Source organism: Onychomys torridus, chromosome 11 (genome assembly GCF_903995425.1).
Source record: "Onychomys torridus chromosome 11, mOncTor1.1, whole genome shotgun sequence".
Classification (NCBI taxonomy): domain Eukaryota; kingdom Metazoa; phylum Chordata; class Mammalia; order Rodentia; family Cricetidae; genus Onychomys; species Onychomys torridus.
In genome coordinates, this window is record NC_050453.1 from 54,061,662 (window position 1) to 54,086,409 (window position 24,748).

Consider the following 24,748-nt stretch of genomic DNA (forward strand, 5'->3'; position numbering starts at 1 on the left):
TACCATGTGCAAGCCATTTTGACTACGTCCTGAATAAAGATACGGCTTCTCTCCTGTACCAACCCCTATGCAGCCCAGACCTAGAACAGAATCTCATTCTCTGCAGAAATCCAGGCTAAAGAGAATTCAGCAAATGCCCTCATTTTCATAAATTAAAATTCTTAGACCTGTTGATTTGGGCTTGACTCTGTCAACACGCGTATACTTCCCAGTTCATTTTTACAGCATCTCACTCATAAAAATTTAATTTTCTCTATAAAAACATCAGAAACCATTCACTACATGCTGTTGGGATGATCACACTTTGGGATCATAAATCCTGTATTTATCTCCACCTTTGGTGTGATTAAATATGAGATAAAATTAAAATGGAAAGCACTGCCTGGTCATGTTTTCAAAGTTACTCTATACCAAACCCAGCACATCCCTTAGAAATGAGTTCTCTAAGTCCTTGGCCATGTCCTACTAGTCTGGGAAAAACAAAAATAAACAAATCCAGGAAAATGTATGCCTCTGAGCAATATGAACCCAAATAAGTGTGCATACACTACTAGGAAAGTAGTGGGTGGAGTTCAGTTGGCTAAATATGGCCACATTAAAATAGCTATTTTTGACCCAGATGTGATACATAGTAGTTTCATCCCTCCCCTCTTCCAATCTTTCTGATGACAGAGGGTGAATTTGATGCTTAAATTCAGTATCAATAAAAATAAATGGCAGACATCCTTAGAGAGTCTCAAGTCCTGAGAAAATACTGAGAAAGTGATAACAATAGAATACTTAAGTGAAATGATTTTTAATAAGTATTAATCATTACTTCTTTACATATGGGTAGTATGTAGTGATTGTAGTTGGTGTCCATGTACATGTGCCTGCTTGGTACAAAGACACATCATTAAAAAACCATGGCTTGCTTACTTCATACTCAGGAACTAACTGTAGAGTGTGTATTAGGATAAGTAGGTGCAGAGGACTACACAACACATTTTGTTCTCAGTATTGTTAGTTAGATCATTATCATAACCTAATGATGAGTGATTAACTAGTGATTATCGAGTGCTTAGTATGTTTGCCAAGGATTACAATCTAATGATTTAATCTCCATTAAAAAGCCCTGAGACGGGTTGGGGATTTAGCTCAGTGGTAGAGTGCTTGCCTAGCAAGCACAAGGCCCTGGGTTCGATCCTCAGCTCAAAAAAAAAAAAAAAAAAAAAAAAGCCCTGAGACAAGTAGTCCTGTTCATGTTCCACAGATGAGGAGTCGAGTCGTAGCTCCGCAGGCAGAGACAGGGTCGGTGCTGCCCCGTGGTCCCCTCTGCTTCTCTCTCTTTATCGATGAACAGAAAAGCTAACAAAGAGGTGATACTGAACAATAACCTGATAATTTTTCAGATAATCTAATATCCGAATATCATTCAGTTATCTTCTTCTTTGGCAAGTAGAGGAAAAACAGAACGGACTAAAGAGTAAACACTGTCAAAAGCAGTCTCTGAAAAATTAAACTGCCCCCCCCCCACCCCAAACACACCGGAAAGATCCATTCTTGTTTCACAAGGCAAATAAATATGGCCCCCCTCGCAAGTAGCTAAATAGCCAATATGCCTGTTTTCTGTATCAATTTAATTACAGAATAATATATACCGACACACACATGCAAAGAAATATGAGCCTTTAATATCTTCAAGACTGGTAAAATTGATTCCTACTTTTCAACAAGCAGAATTACTTCATTTTAAAGTTAGTTACTTATAAAAACTATGGGACACCCCCCCCCCCCGCCCCCGCCACTGTTCTCTGCGCTCAGGGCTCCTTATGGGCATCTCCAAGGAGGAGGGGGAAACCCTGCTGGACCCGCAGCAAGGGCCCCTTAGGGGGCCTTCAATTGTATCGGGATCAATCGGGACATTTTTCTTGAAAGAATTCTGCTACTTTAAGAGAGACAAGAAAAGGAAGGAAGCAGGAAAAGGAAGTTTAAAGCTAATGAAGATTCTTAAGATCGCCAGCAGATGGCGAACTTTACTGCAAAGAAAGGATGCTGTAGCCTCTGTGCTGCACATTAACCACCCAGTGAAATTTCCTACTCTCAGTAAGAAAGTTAGTGTGAAAGCCAAATTCTCTACGCCCATTTTCCTGGGAACTAAATCCCAATGATAAATTTAAATCTTATTTATAAGTCTGACTCGAAAACATAATAATTTAAAATTATTTTCCTTTTTACTGAGAGAATGCAGTGTGCCGGGCATAATGACACGTGTGACATTCCCCCCGCCCCCCCCCCCATGTATCCTGGAAAAGTTGGGATGGCCATTATCCTTAGGTCATGGATGTCCATCATAAGTCTTTGCCTTGACTCTCTTTCCTTAACTGCTTATTTAATTATTTAATCAATTTGAATCGATAAAGCATTAGATTAGCCGGACAGGGTGACACATGCCTATAATCCCAACATGTTGGAAGCAAAGAGAGAAAAAGTTCAAGTCTGAGGCTTGTCTAGGTGATACCAAGTCAAATAAAATGTAGTAAATTGAAGTTACTTTATAAATTTGAAAAAAGGAATGTCCTTTCTGACAGATAATTGTTCTCATTAGTCAGTGCACATGTGCTGGCCTGCATCTCTGAGAAGGCCTGCTAGCACCTGGGGACACATCCACAATCCTACATAGTAGATTGTGGGGTGGCAGCAGTCACAAGGAGAGGAAAGTACGAGGCTTGTACTCTCACTAAAATAGTGTCACAGTATACAGAGAAACAGAACAATGGGGGACAGGGTGTGGATTGTATTTAAATCCACCTGGCTTGTTTTCAAGTATTTTATCTAATTTATTTCAGTAATCCTCTCAGAATCCCCAGGGCTATGATGAAGCACATTTCTGCTTCACATGCCAGAGATGCACACTCCAGGACAAATTCCTTGAACCACATCTAACAATTTCCTTTTGTCTTCATTTATATTTCTCAGATGTTTCTTTCATCTTTAGATATGTAAAGTACTGATATCCTAGCTGGGCATGGTTGTGCACATCTTTAAGCCCCACACTCCAGAGTCAGAGGCAGGTGGATCTCTGTGAGGCCAGCCTGGTCTACATAATGAGTTCCTGAACAACCAGGACTATGTAGAGAGACCCTGTCTCAGAGCAAAGGAAAACAAAGCAAAACAAAACAAAGTATTGGCATCCTAATGTGACAAAAATTTATTTAATTCTTTGGTAGGTCACACATACACACACACACACACACACACACACTCACACACACACACACACACACACGCACACACATACACACATACACACATGCACATGCTACTAAAGTCTATTGCTCCCAATATCAGTTACAGCTATATATTACTTTATATCAAAGTGTTATTCTCATAAGTTGCAATTTTATTTTCTCTTCAGTTTTTTCATTGATTTCACTTACCGACCTACAGTGATTTCATTTCCCTTCCTGTACAGCTTTTAGCATTTTCCCCATATTAATAGCAGTAAAAGTTGTTTTGAGTTTTAGACTTGCTCTGTTTATTTGCTGTTCCCTCACACATAGAATGCTGCATTTTTCTTCTCTGACACATCCCTCATGAGGCTCCACTTTCTGCTCTGCTTAATGTTGATACTGATGGCACATCTGGGGTGCTGGGGTTTCTTTTTTAGTAAAAATCTGCTTGTTTTTGTCCTGATAGATACTGACAGGATTTCCTAGAATGAATGTCCTTCTTTCTTGGTTTCACTGTCATTGTTATTCATGGTCCTTAGAATCTTCCTGAAAATCAAGTAAAAGAGTCCGTCCGTTGTTAATCTGTGAGCACTTGAATGATTTTCTGTCTTCAAATTAAATTAGTGATATAGTCGGGCATATAATTCTGATTTAAATGACTTCCTCTCATGTGTGTGTGTGCATACATGTGTGCATACACACACGAGAGTGACAGTGTCTCACTACATACTTCAGGCTGGCTTCAAACTGAGACCTGCCTCTGTTTACCGAGTACTAGGGTTATAGGCCTCATCACACAACAGCCTTCTAAGGAGTTCTAAGATGTTCTACATCCTCCAGCATGCAATGCTTCAGATGATAAACTAGAAATGTATCCAATCAATTTAGAGAGAGTCATAGAATTATTGCTTTTCTTGGGGCCATTATTCCAATTGTATTTTTAAAATGATTCCTTGAATAGAGAAGGTTTTCAGGAAAATGAAGTTTATACCCTTGGCTTCAATATATTTGTAGAGGGACATTATCTGCTTTGGTCTGTGGAATGGATGTAACCATTTTGTGTTGCTGTGAGATTAAGAAAGGCTGTGTGTCACTTTCTAAATATAACACCAGTAGCACAGACACTGAGAGAAACAATCAATCAATGGGACCTGTTGAAACTGAGAAGCTTTTGTAGAGCAAAGGACACAGACATGGTCAACAAGACAAAGCAACAGCCTACAGAATGGGAAAAGGTCTTCTTCATCAACCTCACATCTGACAGAGGGCTGATATCCAGAATATATAAAGAACTCAAGAAATTAGACATCAAAATGACCAACAGTCCAATTAAGAAATGGGCTATAGAACTAAACAGAGAATTCTCAACAGAGGAAGTTCAAATGGCTGAAAGACATTTAAGGAATTGTTTAACATCCCTAATTATCCGGGAAATGCAAATCAAAACGACTCTGAGATACCAACTTACACCTGTCGGAATGGCTAAGATAAAAAACACAGAAGACAGTTTATGCTGGAGAGGATGTGGAGCAAGGGGAACTCTCCTCCACTGCTGGTGGGAATGCAAGCTTGTACAGCCACTTCGGAAATCAATATGGCTCTTCCTTAGAAAATTGGGAATCCATTTCCCCCAAGACCCAGCTGTAGCACTCTTGGGCATATACCTAAGGAATGCTCAATCATACCACAAGGGTATTTATTCAGCTATGTTCATATCAGCATTGTTTGTAATAGCCAGAACCTGGAAACAACCTAGATGCCCTTCAACTGAAGAATGGATAAAGAAAATATGGTACATATACACAATGGAGTACTACTCAGCAGAGAAAAACAATGACATCATGAGGTTTGCAGGCAAATGGATGGATCTAGAAAAAAAAAATCATCCTGAATGAGGTAACCCAGACTTAGAAAGACAAACATGGTATGTACTCACTCATAGGAGGATACTAGATGCAAAACAAAGATGACTAGACTGCTACACAACTCCAGGGAGGCTACCTAGAAAATGGGACCCTAGGAAAGACACATGGACACACACAATGACAGAGAAATGGATGAGATCTACATGAACAACCTGGACAACAGTGGGAGTAATGAAGGGCAAGGTTTGAGGGAAAGAGAGCTTAGGGGAGCAGGAGATCCCAGCTGGATCAAGAACAGAAAGGGAGAACAAGGAATAATAGACCATGATAAATGATGACCACATGAGAACAGGAATAGGCAGAGTGCTGGAGAGGTCCCCAGAAATCCACAATGATACATCCTTTGTAGACTGCTGGCAGTGGTCAAGAGAAAGCCTGATCTGACCTAGTGATCAGATGGCCAAACACCCTAACAGTCGTGCTGGAACTCTCATCCAATAACTGATGGAAGTGGATGCAGAGATCCTCAGCCAGGTCCCAGGTGGAGCTCCAGGAGTCCAATTGTCAAGAAAGAGGAGGGACTGTAAGAGCGTGAATTGTTGACACCAAGATTGGAAAAGCACAGGGACAAATAGCCAAACAAATGGAAACACATGAATTATGAACCAAAGGCTGTGGAGCCCCCAACTGGATCAGGCCCTCTGGATAAGTGAGACAGTTGAATAGCTTGAACTATTTGGGAGGCTTCCAGGCTGAGAGACCGGGACCTGTCCTTAGTGCATGAGCTGGCTGTTTGGAACCTGGGGCTTACATAGGGACACTTTGCTCAGCCTGGAAGGAGGGGACTGGACCTGCCTGTACTGAATCCACAAGGTTTAAATGAATCCCCAGGGGAGTCTTGGCCCTGGAGGAGATGGGAATGGAGGGGAGGGGCTGGGGGGGAAAGAGGGCGGGGGCAGGAAGGGGGAGGACAGGGGAACCTATGGCTGATGTGTAAAATTAAAACACAAATATAATAAATAACAACAACAACAAAAAGAAAGGCTGTGTGTGAAGACCTGGAATGTTTAGCGCAGAGTACCCCATTAGACAAGCAGGATTTTATTATTATTATTATTATTTTTCACTTTTCTAAGCTTTGCATTTTAGAGCATAAAATAGTGATGCTGATTAAAGAACTACTCATAAATCAAGAAATGGGATTTGTTTAAATATGTGTCTCAGTTAAGCAACTGATTCGCAGATGACTTTGTAAGTGACCTAGAATTTCCTAAAGTCTTCCATGAGAGAAGGCGAGCATCAGAATGCTGAGGAGCTGGAGGGAATAACAGTGTTTGATTCTAGTTATTCTACTGCACTTAGACCTGAGAAGAGGAAGATGCAGAAGAAATGCTGTGAAGTCATTGTTGCTTCTTATTCACGCATGTGTGCATATGTGTGTGTTTGCGTGGTGTACCTATGTGTGTGTGTGTGCTCAAGCGTGGATGTGAGCACACATGTGTAACTCAAAGACAACCTCAGATGTTATTCCTTAAGGTCTCTCATTGTCCTTCTATTCATTGGTTAGACTAGGTTGACCTGCCAGTGAGTCCCAAGGATTCACCCCTCTAGCTCTGGAATTACAAGTGTCTGCTATCAAGCCTTGATTTTTAAATACAGTTTCTGGGGATTGAACTTGGGTTTTCATGTTTGCAAGTCAAGCATTTTGCTGACTGAGGCATCTCCCCAGCTCCTGTCTTAGTTTCTTACTAACAACTATAGAAAACTTCTGGATATAGGAAGAATTAAAACTCAACATTAGAACATATCCAGTGATACGTTTCAGTAATGTATATGTTTAAAAGAGTGTTCTTTGATTTTACCCTCAGCCATTTGTAAATTTACTCTTGATGTTTTATATTTCCTTTTAGATTCATTTTGCAATAAAAACCATACTGGGTGCCTCTCAAATTCTTGCCAAAACAGTTCTATGTGCAAGGGTTTTCCACAAGACAATTGCTGTTCAGACATAGACAATAATTTGGACAAAGACTGTGAATATGTGAAAGACCCTTGCTTCTCCAGTCCCTGCCAAGGAAATGCCACTTGTGTGAGTACTCCAGGAGAAAGGGGCTTCCTGTGCCAATGTCCTCCTGAGTACAGTGGACTGACCTGTGAAACTGCCAATGATTCCTGTGGAGAGAACGCCTGCCAACATGGAGGCACTTGCCATAAAGACCCTGAGCACTCTGTCTGTGTTTGCCCTGCTGGATACACTGGGAGGTTCTGTGAGACAGATCATGAGTGTGCTTCCAGCCCTTGCCACAATGGGGCTGTGTGCCAGGATGGAGTCAATGGCTACTCCTGCTTCTGTGTGCCTGGATACCAAGGCCGGCATTGTGATTTGGAAGTAGATGAATGTGTTTCTGATCCCTGCATGAATGAGGCTGTGTGCCTCAATGAGATAGGGAGATACACTTGTGTCTGCCCTCAAGAGTATTCTGGTAAGTGCAATTACATCAGCACCCTGAACACATGATTGGTTTACTCTCCTTTTCATATTCAATAATAAAAATGTTTAATCACTTATGAAAATGGCCAAGTCCTATAAGGTACTAATAACTAGATAGAAAGCTTGTTAAATACTGAAAACTTAGTGAATTCACTGAGTTTGTGAACAGGTGTGAATCATCATTATTGCTGTTTCCATAAGTGATCTACATAACTGCAAGCTCAGATTCAGGTTTTACAAATGTTAAGTAGTATTTCTTTGTGTACAGATGGCATATTTAAATAAAACCTGTCTGTTCATTGATAGATACTTTGCTTTCTACCATATCTTGGCTATTGTAAATAGTGCCTCAGTGAATGAGAGAAGATAAGTATCTCTTTAAAATATCTCTTTAAAGCTATATATGCAGTAGTAGGGTGACTAGATCACATGGTAAACTAATTTTCAGGTTTTTTGAGGATCTTCCATACTGCTTTCCAAAATTCATAACATACCAACAAAAGAGAGTTCCCTTTCCCTCAAAACTTTCCTAGCACTTACCATCATTCATTATTTTGAATACTGCCAATATCACAGTTGTAAGGTAATATCACAGTTCGTATCCTCTGGTGATCCGAAATGTAGAAAGTCTCTTCATGTACCTCTTGGTCATTTGTATTCTGCATTTGGAGCATTCTGGATGAGCCTAGAGGACACTGTATTAAGTCAGTGAGGCATGAAGAGCCAATCTCACATGTGGCATCTAAAATGGCTGACACAAAGAACAGGGTATGGAATGGTGACAGTGGAGCATGGGTAAGGAAAGAGAAGATGTTGGTAAACGAGTACCAGGTAACAGTAGGTAAGGGAAGTGAGTTTTAGGGTTCCATTGCATGAGAACTATACTAGATAATAGTATAGTTTCAACCAACTATGAGAAAAATTTTAAGTGTTCTCATCACAGAAAGCAAAATGGTAAATGCTTGTACTGATTAGCTTGATTTTGTCAGTCCACAGTGCATACACACCTTTAAACATTACAGTATATTCATAAAAATCTACACTTATTTCAATTGAAAATAAGATAAAACTTTAAAACAAGAATGACCTTTGGATTCAGCCCCTGGGCTTCATGGAGCCACTTTCAGAATGGGACGGTTGTAGTTTTCTGTTCCTTCTGTTTCTTCAGGTCTGCCTCAGACATACCCTTGTTGGCCCAAATGTTTCGTGCAGCCTATTAGGAAGGCAGTGTACAAATTGGTAGGTTCCAGTGCTTAAGAATGCTCTAGCAAATAAATGGCAGCAAACCAGTTCTTAGTTCATCTCTTAGAAAGATGGAATAATGGTACAACACATTGACTGCTCACAAAGTTTCAATGATACGTTTTTGCATTTTTAAGAAGTTAATTCAATTCTTAGCAATTTCATACATATCTATAATTACCCTCTCTTACCACTCATTCTTATTTCCCTACCATTCCTACCATTCCTCCGGTCTCCACACTAGGTCCCTGCCTGGATTCGTGACTTTCTGTTTTGTTTGGGTTTGTGGCCTCTTTAGTCTAACCAGGTGCATCTCTAGGCACATTGGAATGGAATTATTCTCATTGGCACCTGGTGGGGTCACTAGTGGGTACACAAATAAAAACAATGGCTCATACTCTTTCTGATTCTATTGGGTGCAAATAGGTCAGCAGTGAGGCATAAGAACACCTGAGTCCCTGCCTGGCTGCTAATGCAGTACAGGCTTCCTAACTGCTGTAACTCTGTAATTCTAATGGCTGTGTCTTATCCAAAAGATGGCATTTTGTAACCCTTTGCTTTATCTTCCAGCAATTACTTGCTTTCCAACCCTTCTTCTGAATCTTCCCTGAGCATTAGAAGGGATGGGATAAATGTCCTATTTAGGGCTGAACATTAATTGAAATCTTTTCTATAGTCTAAATTTAGACATAAAGAATGTCAAGGGTATATTCGAAATATGAAAATTATTGAAATTTTTCCAACAATGCACTTCTCTCTGCAATTAATTCATTTATGCTGTGGGTTACATGATGTCTGTTCTGGACTCAAAATAACCAATGTTTGTTTTACCAGTGTCTGGTAAAACACTGAAATGTAACAATAAGTCCACTGATAAAATAGTGTTGTTCTCATAAGGCTATATTTTTCTCTTGTTTTCTAAGCAACCGGACACATTTTTATAACTCAGCTTTTTGTGAGCCACATTTAAAATGTAATTACAAAATAGAATTTATATGAAATACACATAAGGCCATAAGAAGCAGGACTATTCATAGTTGTCTGGATTTGCTCAGCTGCAAGAATAGAGTCAAAGGCTCATTCGTTCATCAGTCACCTACAGAGTAGAGTAGCCTGTGTTCTGGTAGCCTATCTTGGCTCTCATCCCTGAAATACAAATTATCTAACAATGTGGAACAGAAATGTTCAGACCCTACCTTCAGAGAGTCAAATTTAATTGATAATTCTAAGAATATCTAGGAATGGGAGCCAGAAATTAAGTTCATATGAACTTAGAGACTTTTGTCAGTTTACTTCATAGCTATCCCATCGATACTGATGTTTGTAGCAGTCTAGACCAATTACTAGAAATCCCAGAGAAGAGGAGCAGAATCAAGGGGAAAGCCAAAGTTGATAAGGGGGAAAGAATGCAAATAATTGGCCGGATGCTCTAGAGTTCCCTGACTCTACCTAGATCTTCTAATGAATCTTGGAAATGGTTACAGTGACCCGGCTGCTGTGTGCCACATCTGAATTTAGAATGATCATAAAGAACTGGGTTTACAGGGTGGAAAAAAGCCTGTGTGCTTGTGAGCAGCAAGGCAAGAAAAGGAAATAAATTTTAAAAGACAGAGAGGTAGGACGGGGAAAGAGCCACAGCATGTGGAGAGGGTTCACACTGCGTGAATCCTCTGTGCACTCTGTTGCATTTCATGAACTGTGATTCATTGGCTGCAAAAATGAGCTGAACCTGAGCCAAACTGAAGCTTTAGGTGAGAGTCTGTTTGCATAAGCAACAGCTACAGTTGAAGCTCACAGAAAGTACTGAGAGCTTTCTTTAGCAAAAAGGACTCTCTGTCTTGGAGCATTTGTCTGGTTTTAGTTCAAGTTTATGCAATAAATCCTCATGTAATTGAGGTCCTCCTTAAAGCTGACCAGATAATAGTGTACACCTTTTCTAGTAAGACGGTTGCAATATTAGTTGTAGTATGGCTGGGAAAGACCAATTGGATAATAAAAATCGAGTAAAAACAAGTATTGAAATTTCCAGTGAAAATATTCCTTTCCTTCATTATAAAATAAATATTTGATGGGCTAGGGAGATGGCTGAGTTGGGAGAGTGCCTGCCAGAGCAAGCATGAAGAACTGAGTTTGGATCCATAGCATTCAGGTAAAAGTCTGTGCAATTCACACTTCTTCACTTCTTGTCTATAATCTTAACCTCCCTATAGCTCATTGGCTAGCCAAGCCAGCCAATTGGAGAGTTTTAGGTTCAGTGAGACAGCATGTCCAAAAAAAAAAAAAAGGCATTCAGGAAATTACTCTGCATTGACTTCTGGTCTCTATATACCTATACATGTGTGTACATACATATAAAAACCACCTACATACATGCACAAAATGAAAGAATGGATGAAGAAATTAAAAATAGATCTTCAGTATATTAATTATTTAAAAATAAGAGTTACATAATTTTAATTTTTACATATAAGGTAACTTTAAACTTACTTTTAAAGCATAAGATATATTTTTATTTCATAACCAAAATATTATATTTTAAAAACTGATTTTGGTTCATAGTTTAGAAGGCATAAAAATTGAGGTGTAGAACTTTAGGATCTCACCTGGAAGAGTTATCCAGGCCATAAAAAGGAAAAGGCAGCCTTGACAGGCAGACTAGAAAGAAGGCTCACCATTTTTCACACTTATTTTATCTAGGGAAACTTTGATGCCTCTAATAAAAACATGTGCTGAAATCTCCAGTGATACTTCCAAGTTAATGAACTTATAATGTGTACCAATGGCTCTCAAACTTTAGCACGCATCTAACCCACCTGAAGAACTTGCCGTAGAAATACAGTATCTCATTCCATAGATCTGAGATGAGGCTCAAGAATGTGTACTTGTCACAAGTGATGCTAATGTTGCTGGTACAGGGTCAAGATGACAGGATCTGGAATCACCTAGGAGGAAAGCTTCCATGAACATCTGGAATTATTTTGATTAGATTATCCTCTGATCATGCTTATGAGGGGATTTGTTGATTAAGGTAATCGAGGTGGGGAGATCCACTATAACAGTGGGTGGCACTATTTCCTGGGTTGGGGTCCTGGACACCATAAAAAAGACAAGGCTAGCTGAACTCAGTGTGTTATCACTCCTTGCTTCCTGACTCCATATATAATGTGACTAGCCACCTCAAGCTTCTGCCACCATGATGGGCTATACCCTTGAACTGCAAGCGACATAAATGCTTTCTTCTCTAAGTTGCTGTAGTCAGAGTAATTTGTCACAGAAACAAGAAGAGTAACTAAGACAATATCATGAAAGCAATTGGTTACCCCCATGATATCCATACCACGTTGTATCAGTGGGTATGTCCTACCAGGCCACTCATTATTATAGCTCTCACAGATCTCAGCTTGGTGTTACTGTTGCTGATTTTTCTCCTCTGACAGCAACCATAGCACATTCAATCACTATGAAAGCTATACATTGGAAATGAAGCTTTCAGGTCAGTTCCAGCTTGATTTCTCCATATTCTCTGACACAAGTGTGTAGTGTCTTCACCAATGGGGTCTTACCATCATTACTGCTTACTAATTTACTGACCTCAATGGAGAGTCCAAATGAAACATGCAAATCTGAGTATCCAAATGTAGTATCAATAAATTAAAGGAAACATGGAACATTTGTTATTCTGGGTCTCAGATACCTAACTCAGCATGATTATTTCCAGTTCTATCCATTTACCTGTGAATTTCATAATCCCATTTTTCTTAATAGCTGGATGATCTCCTACTATGTTGATATGCAACATTTTTTCATTATCCATTCATCAGTTGCGGTAATCTAAACTGTTTTCATTTCCCAGTTATTATAAGCATAATAGCAATGAATATGGATGAGAAGATATTTCAATACTAGAATGGGGAGTTCATTGAGTATATGCCCAAGAGTAGTATAACTGGATCATAAAGTAGGTCTATCTCTATCTTTTTGGAGAATCCACATACTGATTTCTAAGGAGGCTGTAGGGTTTTGCACACCCACAATCAGTGAATAAGTACCTTTCCTCATACTCACTCTAGAATTTGTTATCATTTTTTGAAATCAGCCATTCTGACTGTGTTTAGGTGAAATCTCAAATTAGGTTTAATTAGAATTTCCCTGATGGCTAAAGATGTTAAACATTAAAAACAATTCTTAGCCATTTTATTTCATCTGTTGAGAACTCTCTGATGCCCATTTCTACTCTCTTGTTAAACACAGTACTTGAAGTCTTAGCTAGGACAATAAGACAAGGAAGGAGACAAAGGAGCTGTAACTAAGAAAAGAAGAAGTCCAAGTAACCTTTCCCTGCATTCTGATTAAAATTGTGTGTGTGTATATGTGTGTGTGTGTGTGTGTGTGTACCAGACTGTTCATAGCAGCAACAGAACTGAGAGCTAGCTACACTGTGCACAGACACCACTCACAAACATGCATTAGTAATATAAAGGATTTACATAAGGAGCCCATAACTAGGAAGCATAATTCTTATTCTCAAGAAAAATAGAATGCATTGGGATCACACATATCGTGTGAAATCTGAAACTTAGCATGATAAACCTGGAGCACAATGATTTCCAAAGCGTGGGCTCTGCAGATAATGGGTAAGGTGTTTAGGGTGGTTTGTCATGACCCCCCCTTCATGTGTCATGTTCTCCCTGCCTGCTGCCATGAGTGATGAGGACAGCATTTTGTGTGAGACCTGCTTCACACTGATAGCATATGATGTGCATTGTCTAGTGGCACAGAACGTTAACACAGATCTCCAGTTGTCAAGAGATACATAACAAAGGGATAAATATTTCCAAATGTGTATCAGAAGTTTGGGACAGTCCTTGAAAAAACATGATTTGTTTTAAACATTTGTCAAAGCCATAAATTGACTTCCCTGCTCCTGTGGGGCGTTAGACCCAGCTTTACTGAAGACATAGGAACTCTGCCCTGGTACGCCAGCTCACTGTTCAGGAGAAAGAAACAGATTACCACACAGTTGCAACAAATGTTCATTGAAAATTAATTGATCATATCCTTTGTTCAAGAAGATGTGCCAAATGCCGCAGAAAATAACCTACATTGACATGAAAGAGTTCACCGTTCTGTAGGTGAGAGAAATAAGAAGTATGATAAATACATGGGTATTACAGGGCATTTTGAAGGAATGATGAGGCAGCATCAGAAGCTTTAATAAGTTAAGTGTAATTTCCAGAATCTTGTTCTACTCACGCCAACTCTTTGGAAGTAGAGGGTGATGAATGAGGCCTTACTAGTAAGGGGCACATCCATGTGGGGACAGGTCATATCATCGCAAGCACACACAGCGGGGAACATAGCTTCCATCTGTTAGAAGCTGCAACTAAATTATAAAGAAACTTTGCTTTATTCTGGAGAGGTTGGGAGAAGCTATTTAAAAACTTTCTGCAAATATTGACATAACAAGATTTGTACTTTTTAGGGATCACATACTGAGTGATGAGGAGAGAGGATGGTTAGGGACACCAGATGATAAATGCTGAGGGACTAGTCAATGAGGGTGGGCCTGATGCTATTGGACAACTTTCCATTTTTACTGATAGAATGTTTTTCTCCTGAAAAAAAAAAAAGTCAAATTTTAGATATTGGTGACTTTTTAATTGGGGTGTTTATAGAATCCAGTGACAGTTGTAAATAGTATACATTGTTGGAACATTTTTACTGCATTTTAGTTCAAGAAAGGAGAACAAAGTAGAACCTAGCACTGCCTCTGAGCCACTTTGGAATCCTTCAGTGTTTTAATGCATGATTGGTTATCCTGGGTGAGTGCCGCAATAACAAAGGATGGGTAAGCACACAAAGTCCTTTCCTGTGCTTTTAAAGTCTCTAGATACATCAACCGGAACACACGGCGGGTAACTGTACTGAGACGACAACCCAGGCCACTGGGGCTTTTACCCCTATTCTGTGTGTGGCCTAACCAAAGTAAGTGTTTCAAAATAACACAAGAAAAGAAAAGAAAACCAACAGTACATTTAGTATTCCAACAAAAGTACAGTTAACAATAATTTTGTTCTAAAAATAACTTATTTGTTTCCAAAGACAAAAAAGCCACAAGCTGTTGTAGGCAGCAGTCCTCTCTAGCGACAGCTGCTCTGCTCTGTGCAACTTCCCACAAGCACACAGAGTTAACAGCAATTAGAGTAGAGGAGGAAAAATTATTTTGGGTAACATAACATTTGACAAGTGCTTTAGTAAATAAAGTATTGCCAAGCAGCTAAAATATTTTCACTTTGCTAAAACTTTTCTGGCTTCCTGGGCTGGCTTTTCTCGAAGGTGTAAACTGTGAGTTGGAAATTGATGAATGTGGTTCCCAGCCCTGTCTACATGGTGCCACGTGTCGGGATGCTCTCGGGGCTTACTCCTGTGACTGTGCACCTGGATTCCTTGGAGATCACTGTGAATTCAACTTTGATGAATGTGCCAGTCAGCCGTGTCTCCATGGAGGTCTGTGCATGGATGGAGGAAACAGGTAAGTGTTCTATACATGAGTGATGGGCTTACAAAGACCAAGCACTATTGTATTACCGTGGTGAATTTCAAGCTCTCGTGGCCTCCATTTGAGTTGCAAATTACATCAAGTAATGAAAAGTTGCAGCATTCTGATTTTACTAAAACAACAACAAAACATATTTGGTGGACATCTGTCCTAAGTGAAGGTTTTCCAAGGCACCCTTGTTGAGAACTACATGTATCATAGAAAAGTACCAACATCTAAACGCCATGTAATAAACCTGTTATAGATAAGGAAGACGCAAAAGCAATACTATCAATTTTTAAAATTGTGAACATAAGGTTTATGTTTATGAAAATAAGCAAATAAATCAAATAGAAAAGTAAATCCTTCAGAATTTGTCTATAAATTCTACTGCAAGAGCAATGATACTAAATTGGTATATCTTGGCTGTCCAGGTGTTTGGGGAATTGGGTGAATTTATTTGAGGAAGCATAATTATCAGAAAGTGTAACTCAATTCTCCTCCAAATATGAGTCTCTCATTGGTTTTGGGGGAAAAGGGCAACACTAAATTATATCTTTGTGCGATAAATATAATTAATTAGTATAGTGATGGCTGAGTTCATATCCAATAATATATCCCTATAAAGAATGTTCTCATACTTGCTTAAGCTATGAACACAGAACTGTCAAGTGGAGAGCAACATTTAATAGCATTGAACTTAGAATTCTCTCATTTGATAACAGCCCTGTGGGAAGTATGGTGAGCATTACTGTTCCCAAATTGTAATATATACCGTTCCTTAATTGTAATAAGGAATCTGAAGTAAAGAGATGGTAGATACTCCCATGAGTTTACATCATTAAATTCTTGTAAAAGTAGAAATAAAATCATTTTTCCTCTTTTTAATAAATCAGACATGGGGCTGAGGATTTAGTTCAGTGGTAGAGTACATGCCTAGAGTGTGCAAGGCCATGGGTTCAATTCCCAATAGCACACACAAAAAGAAAGTCATAAGTTACTTCAAATCTAATTTCAAAATCACTAAAACTCAAAATGAATATAATGAAAGGCATGTGTGCTTCAAATATAGCCATAAGTTATTTAATAAGATAATAAGATTTTTAAGTCGAGCAGTGAGATTGAACATTTCTTTTTAAAAATATGAAGCACAATTTTAAATCATACCTTATATTTTCATTTGACTTTTCCTTGCAACCAAACAATGAACCTGTGATGGGAGTCTATACTCCTGGAGGCAGCTAACTGGATACCACAGAGACTGGGAGGTTAGAATGACTGAAACTTCCAAGGGAATGAAAACTCTCTACAGTGGGTACTGCTCTGTCTAGAAAGCATAAAGGCAGATAACACAAGGATTTGGGTTCTGATGGGAAGGCTCACAGGCTGGAAACTTGTACCCTTTATTCTCTGCTCTTAAAGATGCCATGATTCATTTCTTCATTTTACTATTGTATCTCTCAATACCTAATTTTTGTGAGGATCAACCAATGTGGTTTGAGTTTATTTTTACACAATAAAAATTAACCTTTCCTATAATTCATTTGAGAAAATTGATTCTTACATACCAAATGACTTTCAAATGGGATCTCTATTTCTGTGAATTTAGATGTGCTCCTTTAATATAGGACACATATCTCTAATGTCTCACATAGAGAAGATTAGTATTTTTTAACATCTTATTTATAGTTAGCTTATAGGTGGCATACTTTTTTTCTTTTAAGTATTTATTTATTTACTTTTTAATTATGTGTATTGTATATGTGTGGGTGTTGGGGGAATGTACACATGGGTGCAGGTGTTTAAGGAGGCCAGAGGTGCCAGATTCCTTGAAGCTGGAATTACAGGTGATTGTGAACCACCTAACATGGGTGCTGAGAATGGAACCCAGTTCCTTTGGAAGAACAGTACATGCTCTTAACCACTGAGCCATATCTCCAGCCCTATTATCACCACCACCACCACCATCATCATCATCATTATTAGTGTGTGTGTGTGTGTGTGTGTGTGTGTGTGTGTGTGTGTGTATTAGGGTAGGGTAAGTGCCTATGTCACAGTACACATGTGGAGATCCAGGAATGACAAATCCATGAAGTGCATCCTGTCCTGCCACATTATGTGGGTTTGTGAGTTGAACTCAGGTCCCCAGGCTTGCACAGCTGGAGTTCTCATGTGCTGGGCCATCTTTCTGGCTCTATTTTTTAGTATTTTTAATTAAAGAAAACCATGTCTCTAACTATTTGAGACATAAAACCAATTTCCCTTGCATTCTACCATTTCTAGCTCCTTAAATAATCTAATATCTATGCTTGGTGATAAATATGCACTACCATAGGGAATGGTTTATAAGTGTTCTGTGGTTGAAGCATCTCCTCAAAACACCATTTCTATTTCACCTAAGTGTGCAGATCCACTTTTAATTTTCAGGACACTAAATCCTTGAGGAGATATCACCTAAATTTAAAGCCTCCTTAAATAAAAATTCGATAACTCACTCCATCAGATTGAATTTTGTCACTGTGAAATAGTTTTAGTCAATGAAAATTAGAAATAGAAAAACTAAGATATTGGTATAATTAAAAGCAACAAACACCTTAATTTCAATATACTTAAGAGTGCTTCTATTGAGTGAAAAAACAAGTTTGATTTTTATAGTAGACCTTATTTGGTGTGAATTGTTACCTGCTAACTTCAAAATACTAGTAATTTCATTTATTATACTATTTAATAGTTACCTAATACCTGATATACTTAAAATGTTGTTTCTATTCTTTTACATATATTTAATTATCACTATGCTCTTATCACCTAAGTCTTTAATTTATGCATGATGAAACTGGCTTCCAAATTATGTCACATGAAGCTTTACTGTCATTTTTTAAAATCAGAAATGATAAGGCATTGTTATGGAAACACATAACCATTCAGGTCTACAGAGATAGCTCCATGGTGCTTCTGCGCTAAGTGTGAAAGCTATGCCTTTGGGATCAGGTGGATGGACAAATAGAGACAGAATAAAGAAGGTCAATTTCAGGACGACCAAGAGTTGACATGAAATTTTTATTTATTATCTAGCTACCATTGTGACTGCACAGGTAGTGGATTCACCGGGATGCATTGTGAGACCTTGATGCCTCTTTGTTGGTCAAAGCCATGTCACAATAATGCTACCTGTGAAGACACTGTTGAGAGCTACATCTGTCACTGCTGGCCTGGTAAGTGACAAATACCTTATCATTTTTTTCTTTATATTTGGTCTATAAACAAGTTGCTTATAGAAATTAAACTGAAAATTTTTGCCATCAAAAGCATTAAGCCAACTCTTTATTCAGCTTTATTTATTGAGTTGCATTTTTCATTGCCCACACAGTATTGGTACCATACTGTACACTGTGTAAGGCAGATGACCACAGCACCTATAACTAGAACTGTCTAGGTCTAGAAACAGAGCAGTGGAAGGTGGGATTCCACATTTTTATGAAGAAACATTCACTGGAATGGGTTCTTTTCATCTACCTCTTCTCAGACACTGGAAATGTATAAATACACTCCAATATGTTAACCTTCTAAGAGTTTGTCTCATCTCTTAGAAAATTCATGCAGTTAGTCAATCTCATAATTCATGAAGTTAGTCAGTCTCTCATAATACAGGAGTCAAAGGTTCATTTATAATTCTGATAGAGATCCAGTATACAAAAATATATATATATACAAGTTTTGGTACATTAAGGTACTTGAATAAAATTATATTAAAGGGAATATTACCATTTAGAAAATATAACTAGAAATATATCATAAATGGACTCACTGACTCAGAGACTATGGACAAGTATCTTAGCCACTCTTCAGACTGATTTTTCACTTATAAAAGAAAGGTGTTGATATTGACATCCACCTCCTTGGGATGTTTTAGAGAAAAAAAAAAAAAAACCTCCAGTAATAAATTTAAAGATCTTAGCTCAGCTTACAACATAGAAAACTCAATAAACATTTAATAGTTAGTAAAATAGGAGGCTGATCATTCCATGCCCTGACTAGCACCAAGCAGCATACTACATATTTTAGGAAGGTAGTGAGGGAGGGAAGGAGGAAAGGACAGGACAGAAATAAGAAATGTGGTAGGCACACTTAGAAAGGGCCCTGTCCTTCTGTGGAACTTTGGGTGACTGTTCAAGACATTTGACTATGCTGGCTGGTGTCAGTGAGGTGGGGAGGAAAGCAGTCAGATCTCAGAGATACTTATCTACCTTACAAATTATGAGTCAGGGAAGTTACATATTATGGTGGTTCGAAAGAAAATGGCCCCCAAAGGGAGTGGCACTATTAGGAGATATGGCCTTGTTGAAGTAGGAGGGCCTTGTTGGAGGAAACGTGTCACTGTAGAGGCAGGCTTTAAGGTCTCATAAATGCTCAAGCCATGCCCAGTGAAACAGACCATATCCTGCTGCCTGCTAGATGTAGCACTCTCAGCTACTTCTCCAGCACCATGTCTGCCTGCCCCTTTCCATGTTCCACTATGATAATGAACTGAACCTCTGAACTGTAAGCCAGCCTCTCCAATGGTTTTTAAATAAAATGGTTTTTTACCCCCTTTCTAAGAGTTGCCTTGATCATGGTGTCTCTTCACAGCAACAGAAAACCTAATTAAGACACATAACCCGACCTGTTCATTTACAAAGCATTTTTTTTTTACAGATTAGTGAAAGCTGGCTGAGTGAAATAAAACTGAAGATGTGAGAGATTTTTAAACAGAACCGAGTCACTCGCCAGAGCTAAGACAACAGTTGTGGAATGTGGAGGGGAGGATGGGCTGTTGTTATGATTTGAATATAAAATGTCCCCCACAGCAGAAACTCAGGGGGACATTTCAGAAATGAGGCCCAGCTGGCTGAAGAGGGGCACAAGTAATAGTTCTTCAGAGACCATTTCTAACCTTTAGTCCTTACCACCACATGTTCTTGCCACCCCGACTGAGACACTTCCCCATACCTTCTCTTACTGGAATGGATCAGGAGCCTCTGAAATTAGGATCCAAAATGATCCCTCCCGCTGTTATGTTGTTGCTGTAAGTATTTCTATCACATCTATGAAGAAGTAACTTACATAGTGGCCACGAGGGTCACGTGGGAGGTGAACAACAGGAGGAGAGTCAGCATATTAAGAATTTTATGAATTAAGAATATTAAGACCTGAGTTTCTATCTCAGTCACTGTGTGGATGGTGGGTTACCCTCGAGAGAAAAGTAAGAGAGTCTTTATACCCTATGCTCACTGTTGTGTACAATGAGATTTAATGCTACAAGCTACTTTATAAGTAAAAAAGGACAGGAAAACCAGTGCTAAAGAACACATTGGCAAGGACCACTGCTGTGTTTGTCTAAAGTCCTTATTTCAAAAGTAAATAATTTTAAGAAGTCTCCATCAACTTAAATGTTTATCACAGAAGTTGTCCTGAAACTCAGATGTGATTGGACATGTAGATAAAAAACAAAAATCACAACCCAGAGGATCTGATTTGGTATCATGTTGTTTCTTTGTACAGAGATTTATAGAGAAACTTGTTAAAAATATTGACTGTGGTCTTGACTGAAGGAATCTATTTATATCTGGTTAAAGAGAACAGCAACTAAAATTCCCCCAGAGCATTGGTGGTGTGGACAGGGCTGGCAAACACATAAATCAGAACTTCCCCCCTGTTCCCGATTCAATAAGATAATGCATGAGCCGGAAAAGCAGGGAAGGATTTATTATGGTCCTAAATCTCTTCCTAACTTGGCTGGTGTGTGAGTCTTAAGTATTAGAACACAAAGAATATTACAAACAGCCTGTGCTTTTTTTTTTTTCCAGAAAGTCCACTGTAGCAAACAAATACTGATACATAGGAACCTATTGAGAAAACTATTGTTTAGTAACAATTTGTAAGTATGTAAGCATGAAGTGGAAGTATTTGAAAAGCAGGCATTCTCATTGAAGAGATTCTGAGGATTCTTTGGGGAGCTCTCCATTAAGAATTGTGAGGTCTCTATTTGACATGTTTCTTAGTTCCTTTATCCAATGCTTGAGTTTCTTCTTCAGATTGTTGAGAAAGGTCCCAAGGGTTACATGAAATAAATATTTTAGACTGTAGTGCAAGAGGATTTATATTGTGGTTATTGTTTGAAATAGGATCCACTCAGGTTTTTATTAGAGTTACAAAATGAGCAATAACATTGTATTCTCATTACTGGCTCATTAATAGTTAATTCTCTAGTTATGCACCGAGCTGGTTATAATTTAAGTTGTTGTCATTTTAACCATTAATTAGTACTATTTATTCTCACTCAGTCATTGATTGAAGGTCAACTATTTATGTATTACTGGGTAGTGGAGTGTTGAATAAAATACACACAATCTGTTGAGGCAGTCAACTATACATGCAAATAAACACATCGTTAAAGTTGTCAAAAGAGCAATGGAAGAAAAAGACTGAGGAACAATGACAAGAAACCAAAGCATCTTATTGTGTTGTGATCTGAACAACAGAGAAAAGTAACGGGTGGTACAGCCTGAAAATGGAGCAAGAGTTGCCCAAGAAAAGGGTTGGAAGAGAATTTCCCTGAAGGGAAGGGGGCATCATTAAGGCTATGGGGTAGGAAGCATCCTTGGGGAGGAAGTAAGGAAGCTGGATGAGGAAGGGTGCTGGGATGAAAGGGAGTGCTTAGGTATATATAAAAGATCTTGAATTTTAGCCTGTGTGAGAACAGGAAGCCATTGTTATTATTTTAAAGTGGAAAAGTATTATGGTCTGATTTTCAAATTTTGTGATTTAGGATAAAAATAAGTTTCTCAGTGAACTTAAATTGACATTCCATATGTCACTTGTCTTGTAGGTTTGTGTCCCTTGAAAGACTCCATATATTTGTCTCACCAGCTTACAAAGTAGTGGATGCTATTTCAGCAGCCACCAACATCATCATGTCAAGTGTCCCACTAAATTTACATTTTGGGATTAGCATTCCATACAGCACAAGCAAATAGAAAATCCTCCTAATGGATAAAACAGGAAAATGATATAAAACATTTTGGGGACCAAATATACTAAACTAGGTGGTAATTAGGGAAAATGTAACTAAAACAACGTATTTTGAAAAACTTGTATTTGGTGATAGAAAATGCCCAATAGGCATTTAGATCCACATGTTGGCGATATGTTAATTGTGCAGATAGCTTTGTGGCGTCCGTCAGTTTTGGCTGCAATGATAAGAGTGCATAGAAAGTTTTATAACACATAAACATACATTATAAAACATATAACATAGAAGTTCCATTTTCAGGCCTCAACTTCAGGGCTTTACCCACATACACAACACTGCATTGTAAAAAGTGTTAAAACCTATAAATGAATTGTATGTCCACACTTTGGGGACACCTAATGGTATCTAGATATTATGAGTTAGCTATGTCTTCGGAACTTAGAGTAAGCAAGTTGTAAACAAAGCAAGCTATGAAAGGTTACATGTGATACGATTCTTGATTCTCTTATATTAAAGGCCTATCCACACACAATAAAGCTATTCTTTTATAGGTACATGTGTGTAAAGACACAGGAGCAAATTGCATAGGGAAATTTCTTTAGTGTTTGATATTTTAGTTTCTTATAAAGTGGTAAGCCATTTATTTTTAAATCCTTGGCCATACTTACCTGGATCCAGGAAGGTATAAGATAATCTACTTCTGTGTACTGGATCATAACTCTGACCTTTAAAGGGTACCTTAGGGTTTCTACTACTGTGATGAAACACCATGACCAAAATAACTTGGGGAGGAAGGGTTTATTGGTTTATACTTCCACATCTAGTTCATCATTGAAGGAAGTCAGGGCAGGAACCTGGAGGCAGGAACTGATGCAGAGGTCATGGTGGAGTGCTATTTACTGGCTTGCTCTTTCTTCTCTGATGCCTTTAGCTTGTGGTAAGTTGACATAAAACTAGCCAGTGTGTCAATTTGACACACAAGCATATCACTATTAAGCCACAATCTATCCTTTCTTGCTCATTCTCCAAGACCACACTTTAATATAAACACCACAATATAAGACATTTTACAAACTTCAAAAGTCCAAAAGTCTTGCAAATTCAAACACTTTTAGAATTCATTCTCTTTTTAATTATCCAAAATTTCTTTTAAAAACCAAAGTCACTTTTAAAATCAGAATTAACTCAACTGTTTGCTTCTATAAAATTAAAAGTAAGTTAAATCCTTTCTTATTTCAAAAGGGAAGAATCGGGGCATGGTCACAATCATGTCAAAGCAAAACAAAAACTTCAATGGGGTAAATCACTCAATGTCCAGTGTCTGGAGTCCACTGATGTTCTTCTGGGCTCCTCCAAAGGGCATGGAACACTTTCTCTGGCTCTGCTTGCTGCAAAACATACACTGTCTCCTAGGCTCTGGCTGGCTTCACTCAGGTTAGCCTCTCCTGGGTTTTCTTTGGGTACTCCAGTCCTGCCACACAGTGCCAAACCTCAGTTGCTCTTTGTGACCTTTCGTGCCTGCAAAACCAGTACCACCTGGGTGACTCTTATACGACCATGTTCGGTTGCAGGCATAAAGTATAATATTGGTCATATCTGGAGCACAGCTTCAATGTGTTGATTCTAAGGAAACACTTCTCTGAAGATTCCACTTACATGATGCTGGTCACCTCTGTAGCTGGAAGTTTTCCTGTGCCCAACCCAGTCCCATAGCTGCTTGGCCCATGTAAACACACAGAGGCTTATATTAATTACAAACTGTAGACCTATGGCTCAGGCTTCTTACTAACTAGCTCTTACAACTTAACTTAACCCATTCCTATTAAACTGTTTTGCCACTGTATCATGTTTAGTCACTGCTAATTTCTCAGTTCCAGCTGACCAGCATCAATTGTCCCTGTAAAGCAAAGATTTTACTTCATTTGTCTTGGTATCTTGTTAACCTTCAGAAGCCCCAGCTAACCAGAACCACAGATTCTTAACTCAAAATAGCAAACAGTCATTGAGAGACTTGCAAACTTCCCTCTGAAACTTCAGGAGACAGGCTCCATTGTCTTCATTTCTCTCAATATTCTTATCTTCCAAGCTCCCACCAAACAACCCACCAAGCTTTGAACACTGAATAGCCCAGAGTTCCAAATTCCTTCTGTGATCCTCCCCAAAACAATGTGGTCAGGTCTGTCACAGAGATCCCCCACTATACCGATACCAATTTTTGTCTTAGTTACTCTGACCTTTAAGGGGTACCTTGGGGTTTCTAATGCTGGGATGAAACATCATGGCCAATGCAAGTTGGGGAGCAAGGGGTTTGTTTGGCTTACATATCCACATCTAGTTCACCACTGAAGGAATATAGGGCAGGAACCTGAGGACAGGAGCTGATGCTCC

At 38.7% G+C, this 24,748-nt stretch overlaps 1 protein-coding gene across 1 annotated transcript in view; it reads left to right on the forward strand.

Moving 5' to 3' along the window:
* Crb1 (crumbs cell polarity complex component 1) overlaps positions 1 to 24,748 on the forward strand; it is a 179,702-nt gene that overhangs the window by 25,900 nt on the left and 129,054 nt on the right. The window contains exons 2-4 of the mRNA XM_036201970.1: positions 6,988 to 7,560; positions 15,147 to 15,342; positions 18,424 to 18,563. Coding sequence (XP_036057863.1) covers positions 6,988 to 7,560; positions 15,147 to 15,342; positions 18,424 to 18,563 — 909 coding nt within the window. The remainder of the gene's footprint in view (positions 1 to 6,987; positions 7,561 to 15,146; positions 15,343 to 18,423; positions 18,564 to 24,748) is intronic.